This window comes from Salvelinus alpinus, chromosome 30, assembly GCF_045679555.1.
Source record: "Salvelinus alpinus chromosome 30, SLU_Salpinus.1, whole genome shotgun sequence".
NCBI lineage: Eukaryota > Metazoa > Chordata > Actinopteri > Salmoniformes > Salmonidae > Salvelinus > Salvelinus alpinus.
This window is the reverse complement of record NC_092115.1, coordinates 17,494,734-17,521,380: the sequence shown is the minus strand read 5'-3', so window position 1 is coordinate 17,521,380 and position 26,647 is coordinate 17,494,734. Positions and strand designations below refer to the sequence as shown.

At 42.6% G+C, this 26,647-nt stretch overlaps 1 protein-coding gene and 1 non-coding gene across 3 annotated transcripts in view; both read left to right on the top strand.

The window, feature by feature from the left end:
* Window positions 1-25,791, top strand: part of LOC139560595 (phospholipid phosphatase-related protein type 4-like) — a 34,475-nt gene extending 8,684 nt beyond the window's left edge. For both annotated transcript variants that reach the window (XM_071377515.1, XM_071377516.1), the window contains exons 2-7: window positions 1,485-1,670; window positions 6,581-6,710; window positions 6,943-7,141; window positions 10,598-10,655; window positions 12,300-12,473; window positions 18,629-25,791. In XM_071377515.1, the coding sequence (XP_071233616.1) occupies window positions 1,485-1,670; window positions 6,581-6,710; window positions 6,943-7,141; window positions 10,598-10,655; window positions 12,300-12,473; window positions 18,629-20,257 (2,376 nt within the window). In that variant the 3' untranslated portion in view covers window positions 20,258-25,791. The remainder of the gene's footprint in view (window positions 1-1,484; window positions 1,671-6,580; window positions 6,711-6,942; window positions 7,142-10,597; window positions 10,656-12,299; window positions 12,474-18,628) is intronic.
* LOC139560696 (U7 small nuclear RNA) lies at window positions 8,344-8,397 on the top strand. The gene has a single exon (XR_011672034.1). It is a non-coding gene; the product is annotated as a U7 small nuclear RNA (small nuclear RNA).
* Window positions 25,792-26,647: the final 856 nt, after the last annotated feature.

Here is a 26,647-nt window from a genome sequence, read left to right as displayed (position 1 = left end):
GACTGGGCTGAGCGGGAACTGTACTTCCTCAGTGGTAGGGAGGCGAGCAGGCCAGAGGTTGTATCCTATTGTATCCCTTATGTTTTTAGTTTGCCAAATGAAATTGTAGTGCAAGTTATTAAATCACTGAATGGTAGCATTTTCTGATCCTTTGTGGCCCTGTCTGGAAAGAGAATTATAGTTTAAAAGTCCTCAGCACTCAGGAAGGATGAGGATCACTCAGGAAGGATGAGGATCACTCAGGAAAGATGATGATCACTCAGGAAGGATGAGAATTACTCAGGAAGAATGATGATCACTCAGGAAGGATGAGGATTACTGAGGAAGAATGAAGATTTCTGAGGAAGGAAGATGATTACTGAGAATAGATGAGGATTACTCAGGAAGGATAAGGATTACACAGGAAGGATGAGTATCATTCTGGAAGGATTAGGATTACTCAGGTCAAGATAAGGATCACTCAGGAAGGATGAAGATTACTCAGGAAGGATTACTCAGGAAGAATGAGGATTACTTAGGAAGGATGAGGATTACTGAGGAAGAATGAAGATTTCTGAGGAAGGAAGATGATTACTGAGAATAGATGAGGATTACTCAGGAAGGATAAGGATTACACAGGAAGGATGAGTATCATTCTGGAAGGATTAGGATTACTCAGGTCAAGATAAGGATCACTCAGGAAGGATGAAGATTACTCAGGAAGGATTAGGATTACTCAGGAAGAATGAGGATTACTTAGGAAGGATGAGGATTACTGAGGAAGAATGAAGATTTCTGAGGAAGGAAGATGATTACTGAGAATAGATGAGGATTACTCAGGAAGGATAAGGATTACACAGGAAGGATGAGTATCATTCTGGAAGGATTAGGATTACTCAGGTCAAGATAAGGATCACTCAGGAAGGATGAAGATTACTCAGGAAGGATTAGGATTACTCAGGAAGAATGAGGATTACTTAGGAAGGATGTCATTTTGAAGAATAGTGGGTTGTTTTATGGATAGCTTGTCTGACAGCGCTCTAATGTTAGTCTGTTTTCGGTCTGCTGCTTGCCATATGTTCTTAAGACAGCTTCTAACCTTTCCCCCTCTTTGTCGCTCATCTCTCACTCTCTTTCTCTTTCTGTCTCAAATATCTCTCTACCACCCTCCTCTTCTTTATATATCTCTCTCCTATCTTTCTTTTTCTGTCTTCCTCTATCTATCCCCTCATCCTCATCTCTCTGTCTTCCCTACCACTACCCCTCTATAATCTCCCCTCTCTCCTTCTCTCCTTCTCTCTCTCTATCTATCTATCTATCTATCTATCTATCTATCTATCTATCTCTCTCTTTCTCTCTCTCTCTCTCTCTCTCTTTCTCTCTTTCTCTCTCTCTCTCTCTCTCTCTCTGCCTCTCTCGTTCTCTTTCCCCTCTACTCTCTCTCTCCCTCCCCTCTCTCTCTCCCTCCCGCCCTCTCTCTTTCCCTCCCCTCTCTCTTCCTCCAGCTTCCCATCCTGGCCTCCTCTGTGGTCAGTCTGTATTTTCTGGAGCTGACAGATGTGTTCAAACCAGTGCGGTCGGGTTACAGCTGCAATGACCGAAGTCTGAGCATGCCCTACATCGAGCCTGCCCAGGAGGCCATCCCCTTCCTCATTCTCTTCAGTCTGGCCTTCGCTGGACCTGCAGCCACGGTCAGTGTAACCACAAATCTCATTCCTGTGGTGGAATTATTGTAATCAAAAGGAGAGACTTTTAGATTTCTTCAAAACAATCAAACTTTATTATTTAATTAGTGCAGTAATGGAGCTGGTCAGTAAACACCCCTGGAGGTGATCACTGAGAAATCAATGAGCGGATTTGAGCCACAGCATTTTATAGCAAAATCCATCCTCCTGGATGTTCATGACAAACAACAGATGTATGGAATGGGTCACAAGGTTAAGATTTGTATGAAAGATACTTATAATTCACAGAGGACAGTATCTCATTGTGTAAAGACCAGGGTTTGGCCCTGGAGTCATCTCTCCCTGGTACCTTATAGAACAGAAACATTAACTCATGCTCTGGAATCCAGTATCACCCAAAGACATCGTAAATCTTCTAGAGGCTCATCCTCAGTAAAACACACACAGATGAGCAATCTAACAACCCCTTATTCTATTGCATAAAACAACCATTTGATGCAATAACAGCATTATAACATAATCTTGTAATTTCTACCATAATCCCCTATTTTGAGAATTCTCTCAATTTAAAAGAAGATTACAAGATTTAAGAATTGTTACTCACATGTAGAAAATGCATACATTCTTCATAAAACAAGAAGCATGAAAGCAATAACTCATTGCATGTGTTCCTGCACGTGACCAGCTGCTATAGCACTGGCTCAGCCTCCTCCCAAGAAACTTAGCACTGACTCCCATTTCAACCTCCAACACATATTCTAACTATTCTACCAATTTGTCTGGGGAGGTCATGATGCACAGTCACCTGCACGAACCCATGAAGAAAAACAAAAGATGCATACAGATTATGAGGTTCAAAGCTATATCTTCATAGACAGTGAAAAGCACATATTTAATGCATAATGCAGTGCATGCAACAATGGAGTTTAATAAAATAAGCTTTAGTTATCTAGCACACTCCAATGGATCAGCATGGTGGAAATAGCTATTTCCATCCCAGAAACAGAAATTAGCATATCTTGTTGGACAAATCCAGGTAGTGACTCCTGGTTTAAGTAAAACGTTGGTGCCTAATGAACATGACCCAAGACAAGCATCATGATTCCACTATTTATAAAGCAATGCCAATAGATCAAATAGATTAGGATCAGTTTTACTCTCCGGATCAGAGTTCACCCTCTCCATTCACCAGAGCATGCTGAGAATACTGTCAACATCTTTAATTCATAACAGCAGTGTGCTCTTACTCTCAAGGGACCCTAATTGCACTACCAAGGGATCACGTCTAAGGCTTTAGGGCCTGTTTGCTGGCAAACTCACTCAGTCCTGGTTTACTCTCTGTGAGTGTGGATAGTCCCCCTCTAAGGGTTCTATATTTAGTGTACCAGCAAAATTCACTCTTCATATTTCACTTCTAAGGGTTACTCACGGCCAGCATGCCCTTATACTCACTGTGTTCCTTCCAAAGGGTTCATCCACTTATCAGTGATCACATCTTATGGTTTATTCATGCTGAATGAGAGTTCACTCCTAAGGGTTCAGGGAGAATCCAAAGGGTTTGCTTACAATGTCTGGGGTTCATTCCCAAAAAGTATCACATTTAATAACTTAGCATTCTCATTTTCCTGGATTTATCAGAAGGGTTTTCTCCCAAAAGTATGCTCAGATGTGTTTACTCATGCAGATGAATTCGCTCATAGGCAATGGGATCACTTCTGAGGGAAGTGTATGCTCCCTAGAGTTTTTTCTTGAAGAGTGGTTCCGCTTTTAGGGTCTAGTTAAGAACAGGTTTTCATTGTTTTAATATTTAATATCTCACTCTTCCAGAAGTGTTCTGCTCTTGGGTGTAGGGGTCAAGTGTCATCATTTTGCTAAAGGTCATGGTTTTGTAATAGTATCTTCTATAAAGATAACATCTCTATGTTGTTCTGTCTATGGTGTCTTCTGTATTCTATAAACTAGTAATGTGAGGAAATAGCAAACCTTAAGGTGTCTGCGAGACAGTTTCCAATGGACTTTTATGAAAAGTGTTGACCTAAAATATAATGTCCTGATTTTGCTGGTTGATGATCACCCCAAATCTCCATTAATTTGACGTGTTATATTCATACAATTCTCCATTAATTTGACGTGTTATATTCATACAAATCTCCATTAATTTGACGTGTTATATTCATACAATTCTCCATTAATTTGACGTGTTATATTCATACAAATCTCCATTAATTTGACGTGTTATATTCATACAATTCTCCATTAATTTGACGTGTTATTTTCATACAATTCTCCATTAATTTGACGTGTTATATTTAAACAATTCTCCATTAATTTGACGTGTTATATTCATACAATTATCTATTAATTGGACATGTTATATTTGTACAATTCTTAGCATCACTCTGCTGCTGCTCTCTCTCAATGCTCCTCAGCAAAAATTCCTATGACTGCGTCTCGCTCGGCGACACATTCTCTTTCTCTCCTTCGACTGTTATCACCTAGGCAACCTGCGGGGTGGTGCTTCTTGCAGTGTCATGCCTTGTCTTTCAGGCCCGTACAGTTTGGCTGGCGCTGTCAGCTTCGATTGGACTGCCGCCCACCTAGGGCCACTGTCAGAACTTCAACACAGGCAGACAGAGGGACAGACAGAAAGACAGACAGACAGATTTTATGACTTATAAAACAGCTTCCCAGTGAAGGGTTTTCTTGTTTTTGTTTATGCTTGAATGACTTGGTTTTGATGTTTGGTCGAAACACACAGATTACACTTGGTTTCTCTATGTTGCTTTCTTTGACTTTAGCTATGACGACGTTATCGCACTATGACACTGGCTTCGCAGGCAACTTGGATACGGTTCAGATATTTAGCTGCGACTTGTAATCTAATTCCTTTGTTGAGAAGAAATAGGTCACTAGGTCATCTTTAGTATTACACACAAAAACTACAGACAGCTATATAATACAAAGCCATACTAAAAACCTTTCAGTATAATGGCTTTGCCTCTAGCAGCATGTTCTATGATGGTTAATGCAACTCCTATCGCTCTCCTTGAGTCATTAACTTCATATTGGGTCCCTTCTTTAAGAAATGCAGTATCATCTATATAACATCACTACACTGCAGCAGGAGATATGATTGCCTTGACTATATATACTGCCTGTTTAATTTGTTCCCACTCACTGATCCTTTCTTCATTAAAGTAAATGCAGGCAATGCCCTATTAAATGTCATGTGCCTCCTACTGTTCTGAACACAGACGTTAATCTGTACAGTATAGGCTATACAGTAGTAATTGATCCTAGAATCAAAATAAAAAAACATAGGCTGTTAAAGAACAGTAACAAAATTTGACAATGAGTACTAAGTTGTTCAGAGAGGGCGTGCCTATGTGCCAAGTGAAATCTCACACGCTGGTTAGATGGTTCGACCCAGATGTTTAGTGTTTCCACACAGGTCAGTTGTTTCTCCCCAGCAGGTGAGATGGTACGTGCTAGCTGTCTAAGGTTTGTCTCAGCTATCATCCTGTTGTAACAAATCTCTACCTCAGCATGGCGTCAGGTGTCACAGGCAGACAGTTAGCATAGCTGCACCACATGCAGACAGTTAGTGTAGTTGCCCCACAAGCAGACAGTTAGTGTAGCTGCCCCACAGGCAGACAGTTAGTGTAGCTGCCTCACAGGCAGACAGTTAGCGTAGTTGCCCCACAAGCAGACAGTTAGCGTAGTTGCCCCACAAGTAGACAGTTAGCGTAGCTGCCCCACAGGCAGACATATAGTGTAGCTGCCCACAGGCAGACATTTAGTGTAGCTGCCCACAGGCAGACAGTTAGTGTAGCTGCCCCACAGGCAGACAGTTAGCGTAGCTGCCCACAGGCAGACAGTTAGTGTAGCTGCCCCACAGGCAGACAGTTAGCGTAGTTGCCCCACAGGCAGACAGTTAGCGTAGCTGCCCCACAGGCAGACAGTTAGTGTAGCTGCCCCACAGCCATGCAGTTAGCGTAGCTGCCCCACAGGCAGACAGTTAGCGTAGCTACCTCACATGCAGACAGTTAGCGTAGCTGCCCCACAGGCAGGCAGTTAGTGTAGCTGCCCCACAGGCAGACAGTTAGCGTAGCTGCTCCATAGGCAGACAGTTAGTGTAGCTGCCCCACAGGCAGACAGTTAGTGTAGCTGCCCCACAGCCATGCAGTTAGTGTAGCTGCCCCACAGGCAGACAGTTAGCGTAGCTGCCCCATAGGCAGACAGTTAGCGTAGCTGCCCCATAGGCAGACAGTTAGCGTAGCTACCTCACATGCAGACAGTTAGCGTAGCTGCCCCACAGGCAGGCAGTTAGCGTAGCTGCTCCATAGGCAGACAGTTAGCGTAGCTGCCCCACAGGCAGACAGTTAGCGTAGCTGCCCCACATGCAGACAGTTAGTGTAGCTGCCCCACAGGCAGACAGTTAGGGTAGTTGCCCCACAGGCAGACAGTTAGCGTAGCTACCTCACATGCAGACAGTTAGCATAGCTGCCCCACAGGCAGACAGTTAGCGTAGCTGCCCCACAGGCAGACAGTTAGTGTAGCTGCTTCAATGTCAGGCTGTCAGTGTAGCTGCCTCATTGTCAGGCTGTCAGTGTAGTTGCCTCATAGGCCCATACTGTAGTTGTTTTAGCTGATTCACAAGCAGAAGGCTTAGGTGGTGGAGCAGCACTGCATTGACTTTAGCTATCTCTCCTTCCCTAACAGCTGCTGCTATCCACAGGCAACTCATAACTGAGATTATGAATAATTTATCTGTCAGTTAGTGTCATTGCTATTTAAATTCCAGTCAATTCAGGAATGGAATTGCACTCCTATTAATAAATTATTTGGTCCAATTATTCAACATACAGGAATTAAACCCTCACTCTGTCTGTCCTTTCTGTCAAATCTCTCCGTAGATAATGATAGGAGAAGGTATCCTGTATTGCTGTCTGTCCAGGAAAAAGAATGGGGTCAAAACAGAGGCCAATATCAATGCAGCCGGCTGCAATTTCAACTCGTATATACGGCGAGCTGTTCGGTTTGTTGGTAAGTTTTGGTATTTTCTCAATCATGACATTTTGAAAAACATATGGTGTATCTCACTTCACAAAACATAGACTCTGTGGGGCCTGTGTAGTGAACAGCCACATGTTTTGTATAGTGTTTTGTCTTTTGGTGTTTTGGTGATTAGCTGAGTAATATCTCCCTTGCTCTCCCTCTTTCTGTCCCCACCTTTGCGGGTTGTCTCTCCCCTCATCCTCCCATCTCTCTCTACCAGGGGTCCATGTATTTGGCTTATGCATCACGGCTCTCATCACTGACATCATCCAGCTGTCGACGGGTTACCACGCCCCCTACTTCCTGACAGTGTGTAAACCCAACTACACCACGCTCAACATGACCTGTGACGACAGTTCCTTCATCATAGAGGACATCTGTTCTGATGGAGCAGACCCAGCCGTCATCAACTCTGGCAGGTCAGAGTGCAGATCTAGGATAATTTTTGCGTTAATAAATAAGTAATAATAAATAAGATTACATGGACAGGGAAAATCTGATCCTAGATCAGAATTCCTACCCTGAGACAGTTTATGGACACGGGCCCAGTAAACCAGACTGTTCTGAAAATGTATTTAAAATATGCATAGAGATTTGAATGCAATATCACCCTCAGGAGAAACTATATGGTTGGTAGAACATGTGGTTGACCATGGCAGTAAGCATTTATGAATAATCTCCACTGTGTCTGTGGAAACAGGTGTAGGGTGAAGTTGCACCTAGACCAGGGGTGGGCAAAATACGACCCGCGGGAAGTATGACTATTTTTATTTGAAGGGGGGAGGTATTATTAAAAAAACACTCCACTCTTGAATGTCTAAAACTTGACAGAAAGTATGTTGAAATTATAATGGACCTGTATATTTTAAAATAACTGCCCTTTTTCTGGCATGCAAATTGCTTTTGATGAACAAATCAGCCCAAATAAAAATCTGTGCGGCCCTCCGCTAAATTTTGAAATCCTGATGTGGCCTCTTCAGCCAAAACATTTGCCCACCCCTGCCCTAGACAGTTTTGCATTTCCCCCACTAATGGTTACGATTAGGACTAGTGGAGGGGAAGCTGATCCTAGATTTGAACCTAGAGCAAACTTAACCTTGGAGCTTGTGAACACAGGCTCTGAAACTGTGCTTTCTAAGTGGCCTGCAAGGTCATCTCTAGTGGGTTACCACAGATGGTCATTAGCATACCTCTGTAATGTAGTAAAGTTTGAAACAGTATACAGTGCCTTCAGAAAGTAAAAAATATTGTAGTAGTATACAGAAACTGTAGTATACTGTAGGATACTTTACTACACACTGTAGTATCCCTCGATCATGTGTAGTACTTATTATAGAATGTTGTATTATACTGTAAAATACTATACTAAACACTACAGTATTATACACAAAATAAAATATCTGAAAAAACAAAACAGTCCGCATAAACACTAAAAGACTATAGTAAATACTGCAGTATTTAATTTGCATTTACTCTGCTCATTCCACTCCCCCATATCCCAATTTGTGCCATCCGTAGATGAGAAACCTGCATGCCAAGTATAGACAATATATTGTGTCCCCTGTAGGTTATAGAAAAGAGGAGAAGCTATGAACTATCCATTCAGACCTACTGCTTATGGAAGATTTGCTCTTTTAGTATTTCTTCAGTAGGTTTCCTCAAGGAGAAAGCCCCCCCACTTCTATGCCAAAGATAATAAAACAAAAACACTTTAGTAAATACTACAGTAATGTCCCCAAAAACACTAAAGTAAATAGCACAGTATACTGTACTACAGTCTGCAAAAACACAACAATAAATAGTACAGTATACTACAGTCCGCAAAAAACTAGAGTAAATATTACAGTATACTACAGTGTGCAAAAATACTACAGTAATTTCTATAGTATACACTACAATTTCTTTAACTACAGTATTTATACTATAGTAAACTGTAATACTACAGTATACTACAGTAAATATTGTAGACTTCAGTCTGCAAAAAAAATAAAGTGAACACTTTGTATGTGGGATGACGTGGAAACAACGTTGATTCAACCAGTTTTTTCCCAGTAGAATGTTACAAAATGCTCATTAGCAATGTTAATAACAGTGTAATGTTAAGAACAGTGTAATGTTAAGAACAGTGTAATGTTAAGAACAGTGTAATGTTAATAACAGAGTAATGTTAAGAACAGTGTAATGTTAAGAACAGTGTAATGTTAAGAACGGTGTAATGTTAATAACAGGGTAATGTTAAGAACAGTGTAATGTTAATAACAGTGTAATGTTAATAACAGTGTAATGTTAATAACAGTGTAATGTTAATAACAGTGTAATGTTAAGAACAGGGTCATGTTAATAACAAGGTAATGTTAAGAACAGTGTAATGTTAATAACAGGGTAATGTTAATAACAGGGTAATGTTAATAACAGTGTAATGTTAATAACAGGGTAATGTTAATACCAGTGTAATGTTAATAACAGTGTAATGTTAATAACAGCGTAATGTTAATAACAGGGTAATGTTAATTACAGTGAAATGTTAAGAACAGTGTAATGTTAATAACAGTGTAATGTTAAGAACAGTGTAATGTTAATAACAGGGTAATGTTAATAACAGGGTAATGTTAATAACAGTGTAATGTTAATAACAGGGTAATGTTAATAACAGTGTAATGTTAATAACAGGGTAATGTTAATAACAGTGTAATGTTAATTACAGTGAAATGTTAAGAACAGTGTAATGTTAAGAACAGTGTAATGTTAAGAACAGTGTAATGTTAATAACAGGGTAATGTTAATAACAGGGTAATGTTAATAACAGTGTAATGTTAATAACAGTGTAATGTTAATAACAGGGTACTGTTAATAACAGTGTAATGTTAATAACAGGGTAATGTTAAGAACAGTGTAATGTTAAGAACAGTGTAATGTTAAGAACAGTGTAATGTTTAATAACAGGGTAATGTTAATAACAGCTCTAGCTTGCGGAAAAACACCCATAGTAGCCTCTACCTCAGGAGTGACTCACTACCAGTCTCAGAGACATTAGTTTGTTAAAGGCACTTAATGTCTCCACTCTCTACCAAGTCACTGGCTTAACCTAATGAATACTGTGTCTGACTCACTGAACAATGTAGCAGTCCTAGCTACGGTCTGCTGGTACCGCAATGAGAAGAGAGCGAGGAAAACTGAAGATGGCGTTTCTACAACCCACTCAGTTCATCCCTCGTGCACTTACGAAACAGGGAATGTTGTGTCAGACCAGCCTGCACCCACACACAGCCCAGGCAGCCGAGCGTTTCACAGCTATCATTTTCAGATCTTACCACGGCTGTCACTTCCTGTTACTCATCAATATGCGGAATGTATACTGTGTGTCTTCTGTTCTGTCCAGCCTCTCATGAAGGGAAGTTTGCCTGTTATAATTTGCACTAACTATGGCATCGATATTAGAAAGTACCTCAGTTGTCAGATAAAACTCGCTTTTAAGTCCTTTAAGAGTGCTATTTTTGTATTGTACAAATGATGCAGGGTTTGGAAAACTCTAGTAGACAAGTGGGTCTGGACCATAGACAAATGGTGGCTATAGCACAGCCCTGAAATCATATTGGTCGTCATTCAATTATTAAAGTAAATAAAGGGCTATTTGTTGACTTTATTCCTTGCTGGCAAGCTAGCTCAGGCTTGGTTTATAACAAAAGCCTGCTGTGCGTATGTGCTCAAACTGCTTATAATATGGTCAGTGATTTGAGGGGCAAATAAAACCAACTCACTGCTGTGGCAATGCGATCATGGGTTGTACCCTTTACGGTGGATTTAATTTTAGAGTCTGTCTCACTATCTCTCAAGCAGAAGATTAAAATGTCTGTCTCCCTCCCCTGTCGTTCTAGGAAGTCCTTTCCCTCGCAGCATGCTACTCTGGCCGCCTTCGCTGCTGTCTATATCTCTGTAAGTAATCCAGCTACAAGCACACACGCACACACACACACATACTGTAGGGGTACACACGCATCCAAGTGCACTGGATGCTGCTCTACGATGATTTTCACTGTATTTCCTGCAGTCAAATAACAAAATCACCCTCTAGAGGCCTCATGGGTGGAATGTTATTCATATTTATCGTAATTTCATAATTAATCAACATGATAAAAATAAGAAAACGCAGGAAATCTGGTGTTTATGTCAAACGGTTTTGTTATATTTAATTATTCTGTGATGTACACTACATGACCATGACCTACATGACCTGCTCGTCTCATTCCAAAATCATGGGCATTAATATGAAGTTGGTCCCCCCTTTGCTGCTTTAACAGCCTCCACGCTTCTATGGAGGCTTTCCTCTAGATGTTGGAACATTGCTGCGGGGACTTGCTTCCATTCAGCCACAGGAGCATTAGTGAGGTCGGGCACTGATGTTGGCCGATTAGACCTGGCTTGCAGTCGGCGTTCCAATTCATCCCGAAGGTGTTCGATGGGGTTGAGGTCAGGACTCTGTAGAGGCCAGTCAAGTTCTTCCACACCGATCTCAACAAACCATTTCTATATGGACCTCTCTTTGTGCATTGTCATACTGAAACAGCAAAGCACCTTCCCCAAACTGTTGCCACAAAGTTGGAAGCACAGAATTGTCTAGAATGTAATTGTATGCTGTAGCGTTAAGATTTCTCTTCGCTTGAATTAAGGGGCCTAGCCCGATCAATGGAAAACAGCCCAAGACCATTGTTCCTCCTCCACCAAACTTTACAGTTGGCACTATGCATTAAGGCAGGTAGCGCTCTCCGGCTGAGACGATGTTGCTCTTAGACATTTCCACTTCACAATAACAGCACTTAGAGTTGACAGGGGCAGCTCCAGCAGGGCAGAAATTTGAGAAACTGACTTGCTGGAAAGGTGGCATCCTATGACGGTGCCACGTTGAAAGTCACTGAGCTCTTCAGTAAGACCATTCTACTGCCAATGTTTGTCTATGGAGATTGCATGGCTGTGTGCTCGCTTGTCAGCAATGGGTGTGGCTGAAATAGCCGAATCCACTCATTTGAAGGGGTGTCTACATACATACATTGTATATATATGGTGTATATAAAGTGTATATAAAGTGTAATATTGGGATGCAAACTCAAAATACATTTCAACTCTATATCTGACATGGTACAAGCCCATAACCATGTGTGTGAGGTCTATACTTTTTTTTCAAAGTAGATTGGTTTAAGACTACCAATAAACACTCCATGTGACGCTGATTCAGCCCACTGCAGTAAAAGGTTGTAATGTTCTCCAAAACATGAGTCATCCTTGTAATGATTGAATTGGACTGCAGTCGTAATGCAAATCAAGTGTCGAACAAGGGGCTACCTCCGTTTGAAGTTAAAAGTCCTTTGTTTATAGTATATTGATTCCAGGCCTCTCTACAGACAAGAACAATTTGTTCAGAGTAGAATCCTTAATTAAACTGGATATACAGTGTCTATAGATAACTGTATAGAAGACAGCTGAATTATTAGCTGTACGTAATCCATTCCAGGAAGTCTTTAGTTAGTTAGTTGGTGACTTCCTGATATGGATGCCAGAGTGTATCGCTCCTCTCTTCTCCAGATGTACTTCAACGCGACGTTGACAGAATCCTCCAAGCTGCTGAAGCCCCTGTTGGTCTTCTCCTTCATCATGGGTGGCATCATCTGTGGGCTGACCCGCATCATCCAGTTCAAGAACCACGCCATCGACGTCTACTGTGGCTTCCTCATCGGAGGAGGGATCGCCGTCTACCTGGTGAGATGCTCTAGTAGATCTCTAGTAGAGCTACAGATGCCGTATCTTAATTTGATCATGCTGTTGTTGCAGGAATTTACCTGCACAGCAGGAAATGCACATTTGTAGTCCATTTGAGGTATAAAAAGGCTAATTTCCCCTTAAAAATGTCAGACTTGATTAGCCATAACAAATATTTTATCACCCCCCCCAAAAAAGTATATTAATTATAATCCATTTATAGTCTACAGGATTATTTTCCTTTTGTGAGAAACTGGGTCAAATTAAGGTACAGCATCTGCAGTACATCTCAAGTAAATCTAGTATATCTCCATTAGATCACTGATCTTCTAAGTCTTGGTCCATGGACACTACCTGGTGATACACTCTACTATTGTAGATGTAGGCTGCTCTGCCAGTAGCACCATATCCCCTATAAAGGGCACTATGTTTTCTGGTCAAAATAAGTGCACTATAATGGTGCCATTTCGGACACATCCCTAGGCTCTTCAGTCCTGGTCCTGGAGACCGACAGGAGGTGCAGGTTTTTGTTCTAGTCCATGTTGTAACATACCTGGCTGATACATCTAGTCAATGAAATAACAGGTCAAATTGATTAATTGAATTAGGTGTGTTAGCACTGGGATAGAACAAAAGCCTGCATACCCGATAGCTCACTAGGACCAGGTTTGGAGAGCACTAATCTAAAGATGAATCTTATTGAAACCATTCAAACGAAGGAGCTGATCTTGGACTTCAGGAGACAGCAGAGGGAGAACGCCCCTATATACATCCACGGGGCCACAGTGCAGTAGGTGAAAAGCTTCAAGTTCCTCTGTGTACATTTCACTGACAATCTGGAAATGGTCCACCCACAAAGACAGTGTGGTGAAGAAGGCACAACAGGGGCTCTTCAACCTCAGGAGGCTGAAGAAATTCGGCTTGGCCCCTTAGACCCTCACAAACTTCTACTGATGCACCATTGAGAACATCCTGTTGGGCTGAATCCCCGCCTGGTACGGCAGCTGCACAGCCTGCAAGCGCTGGGCTCTCCAGAGGGTGGTACTGTCTTCCCAACGCATCACCGGGGGCACACTACCTGCCCTCCAGGACATCTACAGCACCCGATGTCACAAGAAGGCCAAAAAGATCATCAAGGACATCAACCGCCCGATGCCCAGCCTGTTCAGCCCTCTATCATCCAGAAGGCGAGGTCAGTACAGGTGCATCAATGTTGGGACCGAGAGACTGAAAAACAGCTTATATCTAAAGGCCATCAGATTGTTAAATAGACATCAATAGCCGGCTTCCACCCAGTACCCTGACCTGAACTTAGTCACTGTCACTAGCCGACTACCACCCGGTCACTCTACTATGCATCTTAGAGGCTGCTGCCCTATGTACATAGACATGGAACAGTGGTCACTTTAATAATGTCTACATACTGTTTTACTCATTTCATATGCATATACTGTATTCTGGTCAAAGCCATCCTATTCAACTATTGCTGGATACAGTTGAAGTCTGAAGTTTACATACACCTTATCCAAATACATTTAAACTCAGTTTTTCACAATTCCTGACATTTAATCCTAGTAACAATTCCCTGTCTTAGGTCAATTAGGATCACCACTTTTTTTAAGAATGTGAAATGTCAGAATAATAGTAGAGAGAATGATTTATTTCATCACATTCCCAGTGGGTCAGAAGTTTACATACACTCAATTAGTATTTAGTAGCATTTCCTTTCAATTGTTGAACTTGGGTCAAACGTTTCGGGTAGCTTTCCACAAGCTTCCCACAGTAAGTTGGGTGAATTTTGGCCCATTCCTCCTGACAGAGCTGGTGTAACTGAGTCAGGTTTGTAGGCCTTCTTGCTCGCACACGCTTTTTCAGTTCTGCCCACAAATTTTCTATAGGAATGAGGTCAGGGCTTTGTGATGGCCACTCCAATACCTTGACTTTGTTGTCCTTAAGCCATTTTTCCAATGACCCCAAGTGTGCTTGGGGTCATTGTCCATTTGGAAGACCCATTTGTGACCAAGCAGTAACTTCCTGACTGATCTCTTGAGATGTTGCTTCAATATATCCACATAATTTTCCTGCATCATGATGCCATCTATTTTGTGAAGTGCACCAGTTCCTCCTGCAGCAAAGCACCCCCACACCATGATGCTGCCACCCCCGTGCTTCACGGTTGGGATGGTGTTCTTCGGCTTGCAAGCCTCCCCCTTTTTCCTCCAAACATAACGATGTTACGGTGTTATGGCCAAACAGTTATATTTTTGTTTCATCAGACCAGAGGACATTTCTCCAAAAAGTAAGATCTTTGTCCCCATGTGCAGTTGCAAACCGTAGTCTGGCTATTTTATGGCGGTTTTGGAGCAGTGGCATCTTCCTTGCTGAGCGGCCTTTCAGGTTATGTCGACTCATTTTACTGTGGATGTAGATACTTTTGTACCTGTTTCCTCCAGCATCTTCACAAGGTCCTTTGCTGATGTTCTGTGATTGATTTTCACTTTTCGCACCAAAGTACGTTCATCTCTATGAGACAGAACGCGTCTCCTTACTGAGTGGTAGGACGGCTACGTGGTCCCATGGTGTTTATTCTTGCATACTATTGTTTGTATTGATGAACGTAGTACCTTCAGGCATTTGGAAATTGCTCCCAAGGATGAACCAGACTTGTGGAGGTCTACAATGTTTTTTCTGAGGTCTTGGCTGATTTCTTTAGATTTTCCCATGATGTCAATCAAAGAGGCACTGAGTTTGAAGGTAGGCCTTGAAATACATCCACAGGTACACCTCCAATTGACTCAAATACTGTCAATTTGTCACGTCCATCATTAGGAGAAAGAGAAGAGGACCAAAATGTAGCGTGGTGTGTATTCATTTTAATTAGAATACTTGAAACCAAGAACAAAACAATAAACCGACAAATGAACGAAGACGCACCAGTCCCGAATAGTGAACACCAAACACAGGAACAGGAACAATCACCCACAACCCACAATACAAAACAGGCTACCTAAATATGGCTCCCAATCAGAGACAACGACAAACACCTGCCTCTGATTGAGAACCATATCAGGCCAAACACATAGAAATAGACAAACTAGACAAACAACATAGAATACCCACTCAGATCACACCCTGACCAAACAAAACATAGAAACATACAAAGCAAACTATGGTCAGGGCGTGACACAATTAGCCTTTCAGAAGCTTCTAAAGCCATGACATCATTTTCTGGAATTGTCCAAGCTTTTTAAAGACACAGTCAACTTAGTGTATGCAAACTTCTGACCCACTGGAATTGTGATACAGTGGATTATAAGTGAAATAATCTGTCTGTAAACAATTGTTGGAAAAATGACTTGTGTCATGCACAAAGTTGATGTCCTAACCGACTTGCCAAAACTATAGTTTGTTAACAAGAAATTTGTGGGGTTGAAAAACTATTTTTAATGACACCAACCTAAGTGAATGTAAACTTCCGACTTCAACTGTATATACTGTATTTATACTCTGGACTCCGACATTGCTTGTCCTAATATTATATATTTCTTAATTCCATTTGTGTGAATTGTTGTGAATTGTTAGATATTACTGCAATGTCGGAGCTAGGAACACAAGCATTTTGCTACATCTGCATTAACATCTGCTAAATTACATTTGATTTGATTTGATTATTCTCTGATATAAGGTGATATAAAATTGTCTGTCTGTATATTGATGGATGTAATGAATATTGACATGTTTCGCTATCTTGTTTGTTGAGTCCTGTTGTGCTTTTGTATAGGGTGTTAGAGATATTCAATTATCTTTATGAATGAGAACAGGATGCACTAGTTTTGAGCAATATGTTTCATGCTATTATAAACTCAGCAAAAAAAGAAACGTCCTCTCACTGTCAACTGCGTTTATTTTCAGCAAACTTAACATGTGTAAATATTTGTATGAACATAACAATATTCAGCAACAGAGACATAAACTGAACAAGTTACACAGACATGTGACTAACAGAAATGGAATAATGTGTCCCTGAACAAAGGGAGGGTCAAAATCAAAAGTAACAGTCAGTATCTGGTGTGGCCACCAGCTGCATTAAGTACTGCAATGCATCTCCTCCTCATGGACTGCACCAGATTTGCCAGTTCTTGCTGTGAGATGTTACCCCACTCTTCCACCAAGGCACCTGCAAGTTCCTGGACATTTCTGGGGGGAATGGCCCTAGCCCTCACCCTCCGATCCAACAGGTCCCAGACATGCTCAATAGTATTGAGATCCGGGCTCTTCGCTGGTCATGGCAGAACACTGACATTCCTGTCTTGCAGGAAATCGCGCACAGATCGAGCAGTATGGCTGGTGACATTGTCATGCTGGAGGGTCATGTCAGGATGAGCCTGCAAGAAGGGTACCACGTGAGGGAGGAGGATGTCTTCCCTGTAACGTACAGCGTTGAGATTGCCGGCAATGACAACAAGCTCCGTCCGATGATGCTGTGACACACCACCCCAGACCATGATGGACCCTCCATCTCCAAATCGATCCCGCTCCAGAGTACAGGCCTCAGTGTAACGCTCATTCCTTTGACGATAAATGCGAATCCGACCATCAACCCTGGTGAGACAAACCGCAACTCTTCAGTGAAGAGCACTTTTTGCCAGTCCTGTCTGGTCCAGCGACGGTGGGTTTGTGCCCATAGGTGACGTTGTTGCCGGTGATGTCTGGTGAGGACCTGCCTTACAACAGGCCTACAAGCCCTCAGTCCAGCCTCTCTCAGCCTATTGCAGACAGTCTGAGCACTGATGGAGGGATTGTGCGTTCCTGGTGTAACTCGGGCAGTTGTTGTTGCCATCCTGTACCTGTTCCGCAGGTGTGATGTTCGGATGTACCGATCCTGTGCAGGTGTTGTTACACGTGGACTGCCACTGCGAGGACGATCAGTTGTCCGTCCTGTCTGCCTGTAGCACTGTCTTAGGCGTCTCACAGTACACACATTGTAATTTATTGCCCTGGCCACATCTGCAGTCCTCATGCCTCCTTGCATCATGTCTAAGGCTCGTTCAGGCAGGTGAGAAGGGACCCTGGGCATCTTTCTTTTGGTGTTTTTCGGAGTCAGTAGAAAGGCCTCTTTAGTGTCCTAAGTTTTCATAACTGTTACCTTAATTGTCTACCGTCTATAAGTTGTTAGTGTCTTAACGACCGTTCCACAGGTGCATGTTCATTAATTGTTTATGGTTCATTGAACTAGCATGGGAAACAGTGTTTAAACCCTTTATAATGAAGATCTGTGAAGTTATTTGGATTTTTACTAATTATCTTTGAAAGACAGGGTCCTGAAAAAGGGACGTTTCTTTTTTTGCTGAGTTTATGAGTGTATCAATGTTTGAACATTATTTAAATATTGTAGGCTAAATGGTAAGTAGGCTATACGGTAATGGAAATGTGAGAAAATGAAATGTGCATTGAATTAGCTTAATGTGCAGGTACATAACATGATTACGATTGGGAAAGATACTGTCCCTTTCAGCAATGTGCTGTAAAATCCACTTCCATCTTTGACTGTACTGAATCATAGCAAGTTATAAATACCACATATGCACATCCCACACACACACGACACACCGCCTACACACACCCATGCAATATCCTCACATTTAATATTCTTCAATCAGAGGTGCTTGAGGCTATGATTGTGGCTATGATCGTGCTACTGGTAATTTACCCCAACAGTATGGCAGTTCAGACTGCATTCTATCTAACTCAATGACCAAGACAAATCTACTGCCACAATCTTGCAGTCCTCCTGTTGAACAAATGGCTCTTGGCTCTTGGTTGGGCTATTTATGTCTTATTGTGTCAGATACTGTATATTCACTGTGCTTCAATAGTGCTTGAAAAAACGTCATGGAATCCTGGAATTTTATACTAATGTCTGTCTCGAGACGCCTAAGACCATTTTGTTATAGGTAGATATAGACATAGTAGGAATAGAAAGGTAGGTAGAGGTAATTCAGGATAGGTCATTCAACCTATAATGAATGCTGTCTTCCCAAAAGAGACTTATTTTAGACAGTTGTAGGTAGATAGATACAGTAGGTAGAGGTAGATATAGGTTATAGATAAGTTGAACCAATAATGAATGCTGTCATGGTCTCTCCTCTTCTCAGGGTCTGTATGCAGTGGGTAACTTCCAGCCCAGTGAGGACACATCCAGACAGCAACCCCAGCCTCCCCCGCTCCGCGAGCCCCCCAGGAGCAACACTGTGCCCAACGTCAGCCAGAATGCAGGTCGCCACCTGCAGCTCAACAGCCTCAACAGCATGAACAGCCTAAATAGCGTGAGCGCCGCCGACGGCCTCACCGCGGCCCACCCCGAGACCATCCTGACCCGAGTGCCCTCCTGCCGTGAGTCCAGCTCCCTGAATAATCTGAAGAGGGCCAGCGCCGACTTGGAGTGCATCACCCCGCCGAGTCCCATGGGTAAACAGGACTGTCTGGTGACCTTTAACAGTAGCACGTTACCCAGGTCACATGGTGGCTCACTACCCGAGGAGCACCGCGTCCCTCGCCGCCACGCCAGCATCCACTCCTCCATGGACTCCACGCGCTCCAAGCAGCTGCTGTCTCAGTGGAAGAGCAAGAACGAGAACCGCAAGCTCTCTCTTCAGGTGATGGACAGTGGGGTGGTGGTGGGACGCCACCATTCAACGTCCTCCTCCTCCTCGCCTCAGAGGACCATGGAGCTGAGGTGCAGCTCTGAGCCGTCCGCCATGGGCCTGGAGGCTGAGTTCCGTGCTCAGGGACACATCCCCGCCCAGTACATGAAGCTGGCAGCCAGCACCGTGCCACTGTCCAACCACCTCCCCCACAACGGGGGCAGCAGTGGCCTGGCAGGGGGGGCCCGCGTGTCCATCCAGTCCCGGCCAGGCTCCTCCCAGCTCGTCCACATCCCAGAGGAGACGCAGGAGCACGTCAACAGCGGCACCTCCAGTAGGGAGGACGAGGATGATGACGACAGGGAGGATAACTATGGCGGCGGTGGGATTCCTTGTGGGGGAGGCTCGGTTCGCTCCAAGTGGCTGAAGGACGGCGCCCCCTGCAGGACTAACAGTCTAACTAACCAGCCACGCATCATGCAGGTCATCACCATGTCCAAGCAGCAGGGTCTGCTTCAGCACGGCAGCCCCAAGAGCTCCGAGGACGGCAGCGTGGTCAGCTGCACAGGCTCCATCCAGTACAAGGCCCTGATGGACCAGGAGCCCGGCCAAGGGATCGTGAGGGTGGAGGCCCATCCAGAGAACAAGCCTGTGATCAAGCCTCCGGACGGCAGTGGCTCCTGGAGGTGGAAGCCCCAGGAGCAGCGTGGCAGCATCCGCCAGGCCTTCGAGCTCAACGACCTCAACCGCGACTCGGAGAGCTGCGACTCGCTCAAGGACGGCTACGGCTCCTTCGATGGCAGAAGGAGCCAGACGGGCACCGACACCGGCAGCGAGCGCGGCAGTGGCGGTGGGGGAGGCGGTCACCCACACGTCCACCACCCTCACTACCACCACCATCACCACCCCCACCAAGGCATCACCACCATCCGTGTGACCCCTGTGGAGGGACTAGGAGGAGGAAGCGAGGCCGCCTCCGAGACCCTCTCCATCGCCTCCAGCAGGGAGTCCACCCTGCGGAGAAAAGGCAACATCATCCTGCTCCCGGATAGAGGTCAGAGTCCAGACAACTCCAGGAACTATTTCAAAGGGACATCGCCCACACCGCCCCCCACCCTGGGACTGGCCTATAGAGAGTGAACAGCTGCCCCAGTCAGCCCTTACCCTTACCGCCCATGTGGTGGCCTATCTGTCCCCCCATGAGTGGCCTTCTACACTGGGTCTAGTCTGGAACCCACAATAGGACCATTGAACACATTCAGCTACGACTGTAAATTATCAAATCCATCATGGATTCAGTGGTGTTAACTGGGCTGGCTTAACTTTTCCAGTGCCATTCTAAAGGTCATCATTCATTAGCTAGCTCAGTGTGTCTAGTACAGGAAGGCCACTACAGTGTTTTTCCATTCTGCAAAAATCTGATTTTTTTTGTTTTCAGCAGTTTATTGTTAGACTTGGTTTGATAGGACCGGATTAAATGTATTGGTGTGTGTTCTTTGAGAAATGCAGTAAAAAAAATATATATTTTAAACATTAAATAATTAAGTAAGCTTTATGTGACAGATTTTTGAGTGCAAACCCATTACACCTCTTTGTTTGTCTGAATTCGCAGGTTTTACACACCAGCCGCGCCATGGTTCTTTACACACAATGGTCCTTTAAGAATGCAGGAGATGCTGGAATAATCGCCACAAAGTCATTTTGCGCACACCTTTCAACCCTTATTTCATTACATAAACTTTCATCCATTTGACAAGCACAAGTACTAACTCTTTTAATACAATGGCTATAGTGGTTTGAACTTCGAATTTGATACTATTTGTTATCAACCTGCAAGAGCCTTTGATGGCAATGAACCGTGCAAGTTATTTATTAAGTTGATGGACATGATGTTTTCTAGGCCTTTTCCATTGATGTTCTGTGCTCTTTCTCAGCAACATATAAATATCCTTGTGTAATGTGACCGTGATTGGGTGTTGCACTGCATAGCAACGCTGGAGGGGCTTTTCATAAGACCACTTTCATACATACAGTACCATGACAATTGTGAAAAGAAATGTTTATATTTTTTGCTATGTACATATTTATAGTTCTCCGATTGATCTGCAACAATATTCAGATGTCTTCATTGGCTTATTACTAATTATTGATAGTCTATTTTAACAAATATGTGTTCATTCAATGTTGTTGTTTTTAGAACTTTTGCGGGATATGAATTGGTTTGGCAGGTGATTTATAACAGAGCAATGTTTTAAGAAATCACCAAATATTATCCATGGGTTGCAAAATTCCGTTAACTTTCCCCAAATTCCCTGGTTGTCCAGAAATCCTGGTTGACTTCCCTCACGACTCCAGGGTTCTTCCAACTGGGATTTCCGTAAAACCTGGGAATTTGGGGAAAATGAACAGAATTTTGCAACCCTAATTATCGCTGTGAACACACCAGTTTTTCCCTGTGCTTTATCCACACATTGTATCCCTCGAACAGTATAACATGCTTTTCTTAGCTTACAAGGGCATCAAATGAAGTATGTTAATAGACTACCAGAGGCAGTGGATACAGTATGTAAGACAATATATTTCTAGGGGCAGTGGATACAGTATGTAAGATAATTGCTTACCAGGAGCAGTGGATACAGTACCTTAATCAAATTAGTATTGCTTAAAGACTGGAAATTCAAGAGGGACTTTACACTTTGCATCCTGTATTGCCTTTGAAGAAGTATACTAACAAGTATTCGCTGTTTTTTGATACAGTGACATTTTTCCTATTAGCAACCTGTATGGTAGTTTAAGAAAATGTTAGTTTTTTCTGCAAAATGTTTAACAGCTGTACAAGTTGTTAATGCTACTTACTGTGCACTCAAATCATTTTTAAGTAAATGTATCTATTGATGAGTGACATAAAAGGGAAAACGCTCTCGGCAGAGGCTGCTCTTCCTGGTTCATTGATATGCGCACAATAATTGATTTAATTGTCCAGTTTGATTTTCATGATTGGACAATGTGGCAGCAAAGCCTGTGCTGGGAACTTTGGTTGCTGTTAGATCAAAATCAATCATACATTAGTGTTCCTTGGGCTATAATGAACCATGCACGATTCAGGACTGAGGAGAGGTTGTATAATGGCAATAGCATCCCTCTCCCTCCCACAAGAGAACAGTAAACACGTAAGTCATACTCAGTATCCAGCACTGTAATTCTAACATTACTCTATGTGAGGATCCCTATGTGTGTTATATGCTGCCATTGAACAATATAATTATTCAATGAAAACCTTTCAATGATCTTTATCCAGTTTGTTGTGCAAAGGTAGGGCCATTCAACAATACAGTACATATAGTATACTACGCTGCAGAGGAAGCTGGTGGGAGGAGCTATAGGAGGATGTGCTCATTGTAATGACTGGAATGGAATAAATGGAACGGTATCAAACACATCAAACATATGGAAACCATTGTTTTCATTCCAGCCATTACAATGAGCCCGTCCTCATATAGCTCCTCCCACCAGCCTCTGATATGCTGATACCTTTATAATAGTGCCAAGAGCTTACTGTTCATATACATCAGGGGTCTCAAAGCCATTTCACCCGGGTCCACATTCTGTCTTTAATGAGGTTAAATCAAGGTTAGGCAACATAAAATGGTCTTGCGGGCCGTCAGTTTGAGATCCCTGATATACAGTGCTATGTGCATAGAACCCTACCTTTACTCATGACACCTGAGATAGCTACAATAGTGTTTACACTCGTTTTTACAGTGGTCATGCCAGTTGCATTTGGATTACCAAGATAATTCATGTAGAAAGAGGAGGAAGGGAAGCGCTAAGGTACACAATAGTAAATTTGGTAGACAGAAGGTGCTCTTTGGTAAAAAGGGTAAATTGGTCATCAAAAAGAAAGGAGGACCAAGGCACTCTTCATATAATTAATTAAAATGCCTTTATTCGTATGGCATGTTCATGTTAAATCCGACGCGTTTCGGCTGCATGGACTTCGTCAGGGAGTACAAAAAAATAATACAATGTCCTCTTTTGAACAGCTTTTCCAAATAGCCCTAATTAGAAGAGGGAGTGCTTACAAAATTGATTGGACACACCTAGTAAGCAATACTATACACATTAAAAAGGGAAATACTGAAGCTATGTTATCATAAAAATACAACTCCAAGCTAGAAGTATCAGGACACTTAGAAAGGTAGTTCTAACGTTAAATATGACTGGGAGAAGTGTATTGAGAAGTGTAATTAATGTATTGAGCTTGTTTGTGTTTGTACCAGAGGTTGAAACTGAAATTATTTTCCAATCGTTTTGTTCTGAACAGAACCAACCATTCTTTTTCTTGTTCCTTTCCACTGTTCCGACCAGCAAAATAAAGTTCTGAACCGGTTCAAACCCCAAAAATTGTTCATATCGTTCATTTCTGTTCCTTTTTAAACCTCTGAAATCAAAGTTAAAAATATATATTTAAATTACTTCATCAATCAGTGGATAGAGCAGCTTGCTATGGAGCTATAGGTGTTTACATTGGACAGACAACTGTAGGGTGCGAGATGCGACTGAAATTTTGCGGGTAGGGAGAGAACAAGAGAGGGTGGAGGAGGAGGCTTGGCTTGAAACACTGGGCATACTGTTAAGACATGCATGATCTGAATTAGGCCTACAGAATTGTACCTACGTAGAAGGGGCTTCTATGGAGGAACATTGAATGTCTTTGAACTTCCGAGAATTGGCTTAACGTTGGACCAGAGCTAGCTAGCAAGCGTGTGTGTGCAGAGCGACACCAGAATAATAAATAACAAACACGTCTTACCTTTTTGTAGTTAATAAATCCAATGTGACATGTAATTACTATAGTATCCTTAACTAGCATTGAAAAAGTGAATCCATTCTTCTCCAATTAAAAATGTTTCTCCCTAATTTATGAATCACGCTAGTAATGTCAGTAGGCTGCAGTAGCCTATGCTTCAGAGGGTAGGGGCAGGTAGCCTACACACGTACACACACAGGCAAAGATTTCCAGCTGGGTCTCCCGAGTGGCATGGTGGTCTAAGGTACTGCATCGCAGTGCTAGCTGTGCCACTAGTGATTCTGAGTTTGAGTCCAGGCTCTGTCGCAGCCAGCCGTGACCGGGAGACCCATGGGGGCGGCGCACAATTGGCCCAGCGTCGTCCGAGGTAGGGGAGGGTTTGGCCGGATGGGATGTCCTTGTCCCATCGCGCACTAGAGACTCCTGTGGCGGGCCAGGCGCAGTGCACGCTGACACGGTCACCAGGTGTACGGTGTTTCCTCCGACACATTAGTGCGGCTGGCTTCCGTGTTAAGTGGGCATTGTGTCAAGAAGCAGTGCGGCTTGGTTGTGTTTCGGAGGACGCACGGCTATCGACCTTCGCCTCTCTCGAGTCCGTACAGGAGTTGCAGCGATGAGACAAGACTGTAACTACCAATTGGATACCACAAAGTAAAAAAAGAATAATAATGTAAGACTTTCAGCTGGCAGTCAGGCAGACACTGGAATATGTTTCTGAGTGACAGAGTGAGGGCTTTGCATAGGCACTTTGTAGCATTTTTTTGTGGGACAGAAAAAAAATGCTTGGAGCATAAAATAACGTTATTAAACGGTTCCCATCCTTTTAAAATAAGAGTTATGTTCCGGAACAGTATAAATCACTTTCATTCCCGGTTCTGATTCTGTTCCTTGAAAAATGTTGTTCATTTCCAGTTTTCGGTTCTGTTCCCTGAGCTGGTTCCAATACCTGGTTTGTACACAATAATACAAAAGTAAGATTGGATGTATAAAATGTGGATATTGTTGAAAATTTCTATCAATAATCAAGGTTTTCTTTTTTTTCATTGAAACTGAATTGATATTATATAAATATTACACATATTTTTTACGCCTCAAAGGGTATATTAGCAGCGACAACTGAAGGGAAAAAGTTGTATATTTTCCTGTATACTTGTACCTTCCATGATGTCTTTAAACTGTGGTCATATCTGCATGGTAATTTGATATGTACTGTATCTAAAGGATTATTTTCTGTATATGACACCTTTTGAAAGTTATGGCTGGTACCTTGATTTATACCTACTCAATTCATCAATCAACCAATTGATTAACTCTTCATTCTTCCTATCACTGTAAATACAATCTTTGTAACTTTGCCATGCAGACAAAGCTGTTACAGTGTAGAGTAGGTAGGACAACATATCTACAGAAAGAAATCAGGTTTGGCAGAAGAAGATGTTTTCACGTTTAGGCAGAGGATGTATTTGTATAGAGTTGAGAGCATAGAAATAGAATTTATAGAAATATAATCTAGTCATTATATTTCCATGTTTGCTAGGTCAGTTGGCTTTATTATACATCTGTAACATTGGCCTGTGTGCATTCAGAATAGACGTGGTGATTGGTGGATAGCGTTGTTGCTAACGAAACAGAAGTCTCAGTCAGAAGTCACTCTGTATTTCACCATTCTATGAGGTCGACAATGTCTAAATATTGAAATAAATGTTTGATATCAAACTAGAGAAAGGTTTGTTGATGGTGATGTATTTTTCTGTCTCACTCTGTGTCACAGAGATGCATAGTGATATAATATACTTTTGTCTCACAGGTATACATTGTGGTGTAATGGTATATCTCTGCATCACAATAACATTTTGTGATGTCATTTTTCTGTGTCACAGAATCAAATTCTTTGTGATGTGATTTCTCTGTGTAACAGCAGGACCTAATTATGACATCACTGTCACGGTTGTCGTAAGAACTGTACCAAGGCGCAGCGTACGTAGAGTTCCACATCTTTATTATCAAGTGAAACTTAAGCAAAACAAAAACAATAAACGAACAACGAAACGTGACTACGTGGTGCACACGTGGTGCACAAACACAAAATTATGTGGGAAACATAGCTACGTAAATATGATCCCCAATTAGAGGCAACGATTACCAGCTGCCTCTAATTGGGAACCAAACCAAAACACCAACATAGAAATTTTAAACTAGAACACCCCCTCGTCACGCCCTGACCTACTACACCATAGAGAAACAAGGGCTCTCTATGGTCAGGGCGTGACAATCACTGTGTCATGATACATAGTTATGTAATTTCTCTGTATTGCAGAGGCACAGTGTGATGTAATTTTTTTGTGCTACAGAATTACAAGGTGAAATAATTTTTCTGTCACAAAGGCATATTGTGATATTATTTCTCTGTGTCACAGAGGCACATCATAATGTAATTTATCTCTGTCACACAGGCATTTCAAACTTTCAGGTCACTGTGGCACAGAAGCACATACAGTATGTTGACATGTAAGGCCTTTTCACACTGCATTGTTCTTAGCCCCAGGCTAGCTTAGCCCCAGGCTAGCTTAGCCCCAGGCTAAGACTGGTCCTGGGCTAGCTTATCCTGTGTTCACACAAGCATTTGTTAACCTGGCGCTAAGCTTTAGCTCTAGGCTAAGGATTCACACTTGTATTCCAAAGCCCTGGGCTAACGGACAAACACAATATGCGACCAACAA